This window comes from Centroberyx gerrardi, chromosome 6, assembly GCF_048128805.1.
Source record: "Centroberyx gerrardi isolate f3 chromosome 6, fCenGer3.hap1.cur.20231027, whole genome shotgun sequence".
NCBI lineage: Eukaryota > Metazoa > Chordata > Actinopteri > Beryciformes > Berycidae > Centroberyx > Centroberyx gerrardi.
Window position 1 is genome coordinate 8276307 of NC_136002.1, and position 10186 is coordinate 8286492.

At 44.2% G+C, this 10186-nt stretch overlaps 1 protein-coding gene across 2 annotated transcripts; it reads left to right on the forward strand.

Moving 5' to 3' along the window:
* The first annotated feature begins 3075 nt into the window (after window positions 1–3075).
* On the forward strand, window positions 3076–10150 carry tagln (transgelin). 2 transcript variants are annotated; one of them, XM_071897253.2, is made up of 6 exons: window positions 3103–3234; window positions 6808–6847; window positions 7812–7997; window positions 8494–8665; window positions 8936–9038; window positions 9237–10150. In XM_071897253.2, exons 2-6 carry the CDS (start codon window positions 6836–6838, stop codon window positions 9373–9375), a joined length of 612 nt encoding a protein of 203 aa, XP_071753354.1. In that variant the 5' UTR covers window positions 3103–3234; window positions 6808–6835; the 3' UTR covers window positions 9376–10150. The 2 variants fall into 2 exon arrangements, with proteins under 2 accessions (XP_078140224.1, XP_071753354.1); XM_078284098.1 differs by lacking the exon at window positions 6808–6847 and having other exon boundaries at window positions 3076–3234.
* The last annotated feature ends 36 nt before the right edge of the window (window positions 10151–10186 follow it).

Here is a 10186-nt window from a genome sequence, read left to right on the forward strand (position 1 = left end):
GGGCTGTATCAATAAACATCTTGACTATATAAAACCCAAGCAGCTGTTTTTATTTTGCTAAATAAGATAATGTTTTGGCATTCAGCCCACTGACCATGTTAATTTTTGGGCACATTTAAATAATATAGGAAACTGCTAAACTGAAGGAATGCTACATACAAGAGGGAGTGCTAAGAGGGAGTGCTATATCATACATGAGGGAGTGCTATAACATACAAGAGGGAGTGCTAAGAGGGAGTGCTATATCATACATGAGGAGTGCTATAACATACAAGAGGGAGTGCTATATCATACATGAGGGAGTGCTATAACATACAAGAGGGAGTGCTATATCATACATGAGGGAGTGCTATATCATACATGAGGGAGTGCTATAACATACAAGAGGGAGTGCTATAACATATAAGAGGGAGTGCTATATCATACATGAGGGAGTGCTATAACATACAAGAGGGAGTGCTATATCATACATGAGGGAGTGCTATAACATACAAGAGGGAGTGCTATATCATACATGAGGGAGTGCTATATCATACATGAGGGAGTGCTATAACATACAAGAGGGAGTGCTATAACATATAAGAGGGAGTGCTATAACATACAGGAGGGAGTGCTATAACATACAAGAGGGAGTGCTATAACATACAAGAGGGAGTGCTATATCATACATGAGGGAGTGCTATAACATACAAGAGGGAGTGCTATAAGAGGGAGTGCTATAACATATAAGAGGGAGTGCTATATCATACATGAGGGAGTGCTATAACATACAAGAGGGAGTGCTATATCATACATGAAGGAGTGCTATAACATACAAGAGAGAGTGCTATATCGTGGTTATTGGCACCAGTGTGGTAGGAATCGGCTGCTTATTTTACATTTACAGCATTTTTACAATATTAAACAAACAAAAACACAAGCTTTGGGTTTTCATTTAATAATTTTGTTTTGGCCCTCCACCAACACAAAATGTGTTCCCTATTGCTAAGCAATAAACATCTTTGCTTGCTTTGCTGATATCAAAAATTCAGAGGGATGTAGATTCATATTTAAAGGCAATATATTTGGCCCGCTAGCTAGCTGCCAGAATCTAACCTAGGTAGCTAGCTAGTAAGCTGGCTAACTTCCCAACTAAATTCGAGCAGTCGTAATTGTTGTTCCTACACTAATTTGATAGGTCTGTGTGTTAGGTCTATCTGAAGTCCTCACTTATATGTTGAAGTGAAAGTTTTCAGAGCAGGTGTGGTTGACCCCGTTGCGTCACACTCAATAGTCACACAATTTTGTTTAAAGTGTGGCTTACTTATAATGTCAAAAATCTTTTGACAGAGTTTTTGACAAAACTTAGCCTAACTTTTTAATACTCACACGTTCCTCACAGGCTGAGGCGTGATGATGGCTTTATTTGTGTGGAAGTGGCAGGCTAATCTTATTATGACTTTATCAATTTGATGTTAAGAGGTGGTGAATATGGCTCAAGACCATGACTAGTTAGTTGGCAAGCCTATATAAATAGGGTTGTTGAACAAGAGTAGATGCGAACGTGTGTCCCATCAACACTGGGGAAGCCTGTTATATCCATAAATGCAGTTTTGTTGGCTCGCAAGGTGCAGAAGTCTAGTGGGAATGAAATAAACTGCGTCACAACAGGCTGTGAAAGAGCTGTAATTGTTTGTGTGATTATTCTGCTGATGGAGGGTTATGATAGACCCAAATCATCACTGCTGAACTGCAGTTTGCCTGTTGCCAAATATTTGAACATTGTGATCACTTATCTCTAATGATCATCGCTGCATGATTGATGTAGCACTTTATTAACTCCCTGCCATTCAGCGTTTGGACCATTTTGAACCTTTCTCTGCTTCTTGCAGCCATTTTCTCCTCTTCTTAAGAAAATCCTAATCTTTCTAAAAGTCCTCCTCCCTCTTAAGGAGTTTCAGGAGTTGTCTTAAGGGCTAAGATGCTTCATGAATAGCTTTTATCTTTAATAGGATCTAATCTTATTTTTAAGGGGAAATTCTTAGAAAATGACATATTTCTAAGGATTATCTTTCACCACCAGGACCAACTCTTAGTACTAGGAAACTTTGGTAAATATGGACCCAGGAGCGCTGTGCCAAGAGAAGCGTCGGTAATGAGATGGGAATGTTTTACCATCAATAGATGGGATGGGATGGGATGGGGTGGGTGGGGAGCACACACACACACACACACACACACACACACACACACACACACACACACACTCATATACACTAGGAGTACAGCTGCTGAAGAGTACCGAGGACTTAAATGGTGTTCTCTGCCTGGATGACTCCTCTCCTCTGTTTTCTCTCTTTTTGAGCATTACCATATCTTCCTTCCTTCCTTCCTTCCTTCCTTCCTTCTTTCCTTCCTTCCTCTCCTGTCCTAATGCACACCTTTTGTGCATCACCTTCACTGCCTTTCTTCCTCCTATCATTCCTTCCTTCCTTCCTTCCTTCCTTCATTCCTTCCCTCCTCCAACTGCAAACTTCGGTAGAGAAATGTGTATTGAGGAAATATTGTGTTTCCTTTTTTTGGCTTTTGTTGTGCTTCCTACCATGGCATTATTCAGCACCACCTCCATTCTCTTTTCTGCATCCCTTGCCTCTTTTTCCTCTCTCCATTCTTTCAATCCATCTCTTTGCATCCACTCTCTCTCTCTCTCTCTCTCTCTCTCTCTCTCTCTCTCCCCCCTCCCTCGCCTCCTTGCAGTCGGTCTGAAGAAGGAGGGGTGTGGTGAAAGTATTTGGAGAATTCCTGCTGACCAAACCGAAGCCGTCTGGCTGCTCTCTCTCCTCTCCACGGAGCAGCTCTACCCAAATAAGGCCGGGCTTTTTTACCAGACCGAGAGGATGAGAGACGGAGGGAAAGAGAGGCAGAGAGAGAGGCGGAGGGGAGAGGGAGCGAGAGAGAGCTGCAGAAAGGCCATGCCCTTTTAAGGATGAGGTTTCCTTTTTCCTTCCCCCTCTCTCCCTCCTTTTTCCTCTCTCTCTCTCCCTCTTCCTCCCTCCCTCCCTCCCTCCCTCTCTCTCTCTCTCTTTGGTAGACTAGTGAAGTCATTTTGCCTCATCTGGTCCTTTTAAGCCGGCACTTTTTAGAGGGAGGTCCCTGCGAAGCGTATACAAACACTCAGTCAAGCATCCACACTCACCCCCACACGCTGCACTAGTAGCCAGCAGAGGATTGACTCTTCACTTATTCCTTCACACAGTGAGTATGCCTTTCTTTTACTCTTCCATAGGCCGAGGGTCCTATACTGAGTTTTTGGACAGACAGTCAGGTGAAAAGACAGTCAGGCCTTTGGTCAGTCAAGCGGTCAGTCAGGTGATCGCTCACTCAGTCAGTCAGTCAGTCAGTCAGTCAGTCAGTCAGTCAGTCAGTCAGTCAGTCAGTAGTTCAGAATGCCTGACGCCTTTTCTAGCCTGGCCCCATATCATTTTCATATTCATATCAAACTTCTTTGGCAAAATGATGACACTAGCAGAGGTTGGACTCCTTATAGAACAGAAGCAATTTAACCAGTCAAAGGTCAAAAGATCAAACGCTGTATCAAGACATCGAGTTAAACAGCATACAGCGCTGTCATTGTTTATCATACCTGTGTGAAGTTTGATATCGCTGTTTCTCTAACTTATTTGGGTGTCATATCCATATCCATGTCATATCCATCACCTCAGTTACTCATTCCATCCTGTGTGGGCGTACTTGCTGTTTATGAAAATGCTGTTATATACAATATGCTTTATGGGGTCGATCATGTGTTGTTCAGTTGTCAGTCATCTGTTAATAACTGGACAAAAGATGACTTTATGGAAATGTAGACTCATTGGCTGTTTCTCTGTACCATCACTCTGATATCAGCTGAGGCTTTATGTGTGTATGTATTGTGTGTGGAAGCAGGCGAGGAGAAGCTGGGAGGTGAGCTGGACAGTGACGCATACCTGTGTAACACTTGCATATCTGTGTTTACGCTAGCAAATGATCCACTGCCATACATGGTCTTTGGATGAGTTCAGAAGCCATGAAGGGTAGACACACTTTCCACTGAAGACACAGATGTAGACAGCTGAGTTACCTGGACAGACTGGCAAGTATAGAAAAACAAGTCACAGACAGGTAGACAGGCATTTACATGGAATTGGATACAGAAATAGATAAATAAGGCATATTCTATGCGTTACTGTCCATAAAAGACGTTCAAACACGTCCAAAGTTTCCATTACTGTTGCTCCATGTGTTTTGGGATGTAAATCTAAGGTCTAGAAGCAGGGCTGTGATGTGTGAAGTGAAGATAACTGGTGAAGCATTAAGGACCATAGCAGTTCCAGTGACTCCAGCAACACCAGGCCTGCAGCAGCTGAAGGGAACTCCCTTTGGACAGCTTAGCTTGCTAAGTAGCAGCAACAAGAGCAGATAACACTATCTGCACTGCTGGTCAGAGGCAGCACACACACACACACACACACACAGAACAGAACAGAGAGGCACAGTAGTTCATAAGGCCGACAAGTGGGAATTAACCATAGCCGTATACAGTGCAGGGTTCTGGGATTGAGCTGAATCTGATAGCGCTATCTACACTGCCATTCCAGAGTCAATATGAATGCAACAGCACAGACACACAGCAGCAATAAAGCCAGTTAGCATAACCAGAACCATGAAGGGCTCTGGCACTGAGCTGCCTCAAAACACTTTCCATACTTCGAGGCTGCTGGCAGCTCTAAGTGAAGCAGCAGTGTTCTGAACAGATGGCACAAACCAGAGCCATATAATGAGAGGGCTCTGACTTTGAGGGCCTCGCCACCCTACATCAGCAAACAGAGGGACCGTCTTTCAACCAGTGGACCCCGGGTTCAAGCCGGTGCGTTGGCAAGCATCCGCCCTGCTGAAGTGTCAAGCAAGATCCTAAAGCTTAGCCTCAGCTGTTCTGTAGCTGGCTTTGACCTATGGAGGGGGGAAACTGGAAAGAGAATTGGCTCAATCATGCATCAGATTATTATCTTACACAGTTCACTGGCAGCTTATACCAAGTCATTATATGGTGGTTAGCTGGTTAACTGTAGTGGAGGCAAGGCCACATGACGCCACGTCCCCTCCGCGCTGCCACAGTTTGCCACAGTGACCGCAGCCCTCACACTGGTTTCCTGTTCTGGCAGTAGGCAGATTTGCCATGGTAATACAGAAACAGAGCAGGAAAAACAGAACATGGAGGGAAGGATGGAGGGATGGAGGCAATGATGTCATGATTGTGGGATACAGTACATTAACAGTTTTGAAAACAGGCCTCCTTTCATTTGAATCTGTGGTCTGTATTCTATTTTTATTCTTTTAATTATTTTGTGCATTTGCCTTTTTGTATTTTTTCTTCTTCTCTGTTATTATAGTAGTAGCAGCAGCAGTAATAGAAGTTGTAGTAGTAGTAGTAGTAGTAGTGGCAGTACCTTTATTAGAAGCTGTTGTAGCAGTAGTCTGTAGTAGAAGTTGTAGCATCAGTAGTAGTTGCAGCAGTATTAATAGTAATAGCAGGAGTATTAGTATTAATATATTGAATATGGCATCCCTTGCTTGCCAGACCATTGTAACCAAGTTATGTTTTATGAAAATGCATAGTATTGCAAGTTTGTAAGTGAACAGCACCTATTCCTTTCAATACATATGATAACTAAGACCACTGCATTAGATATGGGAGACACAGCCAGGCACCACAGAAGCTTGTTTATCAGCTGATCCTAAATTATTATATCTGGGCTTGGTCCCAAACATAACACCAGATCCCTGGACGCACATAAATACCATGGAAACTAGGCCCCAACAGTCTTATTTAACCTCCAAAGCTATTATGTGATACGCAAATACAGACTGATGCGGGACAGAGAAGTGGGACGGACTGAATTGTTGCTTCTCTTCTCTTCTCTTCTCTTCTCTTCTCTTCTCTTCTCTTCTCTTCAGGCAGGACATAGAGGGCATTGAGTGCACAATGTAGTGAACATAACCTCTATTTCTTTCTCTGCAAAGAGTTCAGCGTGTATGATTAGTAATTGCGGTCCAGATAGTTGTTTATGAGGCTGAGGACTGGGGGCCAATGGAAAAAAAGACAAGTTAACGGCATACCAGACAAACATTGCTTGGTAATGATTCTATAATGACGCATATGTCAGTGAGGGTAATGAGGAGTGTGAGTATGTATGTGTGTGTGTGTGTGTGTGTGTGTGTGTGTGCAAGAGAGAGACAGACAGTCAGAGAGAGAGAGAACATATCTGAACTTGTGGCTGTGTGTAAGTGAGCATGTTGCCCTGCATGTGTGTTTGGTTTCTTGTGGTCTGGAAAAGCACCAGAGGGAATGCAGTGAATATTAGACTGGGTTGGTGGTGACAGTCTGCGGACAGTCTGGGCAGCAGTCCATTAATGCCACTGGCACGTAGACTTCAGTGTGCAGACCTGTGCATCTGTCTGTCAGCCTGTTGTGCTGAGTGGCCTGCACATTATAACCATAAGATGAAGTAGAAGAAATCACGTCTTAGCCCGGTCTTGGCCCAACTTGGCATTCTATCACGTTATGCAATGAAAACCGCAGCAAATACCATGAGTGAGAAAACCCATCGGCCCATGGAAAAATGCATTTTCTCCCAAAAATGAGAAAGAAAAGTTGTGCGTGGTTCACAAACATTACTTCATTGTTGCCCCTGGAAACATCCATCCATCATCTCAGACCAGGGATGAAACTCATCAGGTCAGCTCCTGGTTTTAACCTTTAACATTTGAACTTTGAACCCCCCCCCTCAGGAACAAGTTGAAGTGACCTGACACCAAGATGGCAACAAAGGTGACGGTGCAGACAGCACTTTGACATGGGCTTTGCACTTGGCTGTTGGCCCAAAAGCAATAAGATGGCAAAAATGCTGGTGTGTGCGTGTGTGTGTGTGTGTGTTGACAGAAAAGAGAAAGCGAGAGAGTGTGAAGGAGAAAGTATGCAAAAATCAGCTGGCTGATACAGAGCTCCTATTGTACACCACTTTGCCTCAGACACAGGTCATGATACGGCTAATTGGTGTGCATCTGGAGACACAAGGCTATTGACGCAGTTTGTCTCTGTTTTGGGAAAGTAAAGGTACTCAACTTGCGTGCTGAACATCTGTGCTTATACACACGCCTTTGACATGCATGTCATCAATGTTTGGATTTCTATATATGCAGGGAGTATATGTGTGTTTGTGAGTAAATGTGCCATTTGTCCAAAGGTATTCGCAAGCCTCTGCATGTTTGTGGCTATAGCTATGTCCAAATACTGGACTGGTGGCTATTGTTTGTTTCAACCAAAACACAACCCTAGTGGAAACTGGGATGCCAATTCACATGCACACAGAACAATGTATGAATGCACTGATAGTCTGATGACAGTATACAAAGTGCAGACCCAAAAGTTGACATGAATATACACACTGCTGTAAGTCGTAAAGAAGGTAGGTAAGGACGTTACCAGGGGAAACTAAACTGCGGAGCATCATATTTCCTCTTCCTCTATTCTGTAGCCAATAGACAATGTGAAACCTTATCTGCAGTTAAATCCCTTGACATTTTTCTTTAACTTTCTCCCATAATCCCTCTCGCCTCTCCCTTCAATGTATCCCTCCACCCCTGCCTCTCTCCCTTCCTACCCTGTCCTCCTTCATCCCTCTCCCTCTCATCCATCTTCTCCATCCATCTTCTCCACAATCCCCTCCTCCTGCTCCTGTCCTCTATCCCTCTCAATCTTCCTCCCCTTCCTCCATTTCCGTCTCAACTGTCAGGGAGGCATGGCTAACAAGGGTCCATCTTACGGGATGAGCCGGCAGGTTCAGGAGAAGATCGACAGCAAGTATGACCTCGAACTGGAGCAGATCTTGGTGGAGTGGATCACCCTCCAGTGCGGCTCTGGTGTGGGCAAGCCAGAGGCGGGCAAACTGGGCTTCCAGACCTGGCTTAAAGACGGATGTGTGAGTACACGTAGTGTGTTGGATTGATTCTTTTTCAGATGTTGCTGATTGCCACCCATGTTTACCCTGAATACCACTTTATGGAAGCATTAAAGCAGCTATTGAACACTTTCCTCCCCAGGATTTAGGTGTGGACGAACTCCTAGATGGTTGCAAATGTCTCTCATCCCTTCCCTCCCTTCCCTCATGAGCATGAGCAGTTTTCAAGTTTCAAGTAATTCAAAGTGATGAAAAAAACATCCATATTCTGTATGTAGGTGGCACCATAGCCTCACACAATGCCCCACTACAAGCACAAAGTCTTTTGATTATTTTCGGAACAAGTAAAAGAGTAAGTAAGAGTACTGCACATCTACCATGCAGCGGTTAATCTGGTCGGGTCATATTGACCCAACGTGAATGTTATGAAGTTTTAAGATGAATCAGCCTTCTTCTGCCGCTAACCTCCCCTCTCATCCTTCCTTCTACCCCTCGTCCCTCCATCCCGTCTCCCCAGGTCCTGAGTGAGCTGATCAACAGTCTGTTCGCCGGGGACAAGCCGGTGAAGAAGATCCAGAGCTCGTCCATGGCCTTCAAGCAGATGGAGCAGATCTCCCAGTTCCTCAATGCTGCCGAGAAGTATGGCGTCACCAAGACCGACATGTTCCAGACCGTGGACCTCTGGGAAGGTCAGAGGGCTTTTCATGGTTTTCTTTCCTTTGTTACTGCATACATTTTGAGCGCTAGAATTACTTTGAGCAACAAGAACAAATTCTTCTGGAATGTATTCTTTGGAAGAGACGAACTGGTAGGGGGTGAAAGACTTTCACCCCAACCTAGATAGACCATATATTGAAGAATTCTGTTGTAAAGTTTGGATATGATGATGCACAGGCATGAGTGATCATGATGTGACTGATGCTGAGTTGATAGTCTTGACTGTATGTGTGCTGGGACAGGTAAGGACCTGGCGGCAGTGCAGAGGACCCTGTCAGCTCTGGGCAGCTTGGCCGTCACCAAGAACGAAGGCACCTACAGCGGAGACCCTAACTGGTTCTTCAAGTGAGTCCCATGCAGGAGCTGGACCTTGATTTACCCTTTGGACTCTAGTGAGAATCAGAATTTAGCGAACACTTGAGTTCCGGTCCTAAAATCTGAGCTGAACGTAACCAGTTACTCTAGCAGCTAATCATTTACATTCTCAAGTTTCATTCCAGGGTATGTCTTTTGTCATTTGACATTTCTCATGATTTGTTGCAGGAAATCCCAGGAGAACAAGCGGGATTTCTCCGATGAGCAGATGAAGGCGGGGAAAAATGTGATTGGCCTACAGATGGGGTCCAATAAGGGAGCCTCTCAGGAGGGCATGAGCTATGGAAGATCCCGACAGATCCTCTGAAATCACTGAGCCACAGATACCCAAAACCTCTTCAGCCCCTCAACCCTGACGCCCCTAACACCCTCTTAGAGCCTGTAAGCGTCTTGTCGGTCCACTAAAACTCCTTTTCCATCCCCAAAACCTTTTCTGCTTCGGAACTCCACTACTTTCTACATTTCAGTCCCCAAACCTTCCGCACCTCCATGTACCCCTCCCTAGTCTCGACACTTCCCATGAACCCCTTACATAGATCCTTGCACTGGCGACCATTGCAAAGCTCACCCTGCTTTGTCCTTCCCGCTGCAGGTAGGACCAATAAAACTGAATCTTTGTAGTCTTAATAATGCCCTAAAACCAGAACCAGTTGCTGTAAAAACAGCCAATATACAGTATGTAATGGGTTTACTTGCCTTGGACGTAAAAAAACAACCCAAGCTAATCTCGTGCCTAAGTCAAGTTGTTCCTTCTTATACACTATGTGGGCATGTGAGAAAGTTTAAGAAAACGACAATAACTGACAACTGTTTAATCTCTCAACCAATGTGTGAATTATGGCATCTCCTCTCTCGATATTAGAAATAGTTCTGGATTCTGACTCAAACATCAAGATGTCTTAAGCCTACAGAAAGGATGTTTTTTGCAAATTGAGTGGCGATACAAACCGTGGCATACAAATACTTACAATATATGTTACAATACTGACCAATATTTACCACTTCCTGCAGAATGCTACGCCTGCTGTATCAGCTCCAATATTTTTGTACATTGTCTTATTAAATAATGACTTTGAAATACATCACTGCACTGACTTTGTGATTCTGGGTATTTCAGA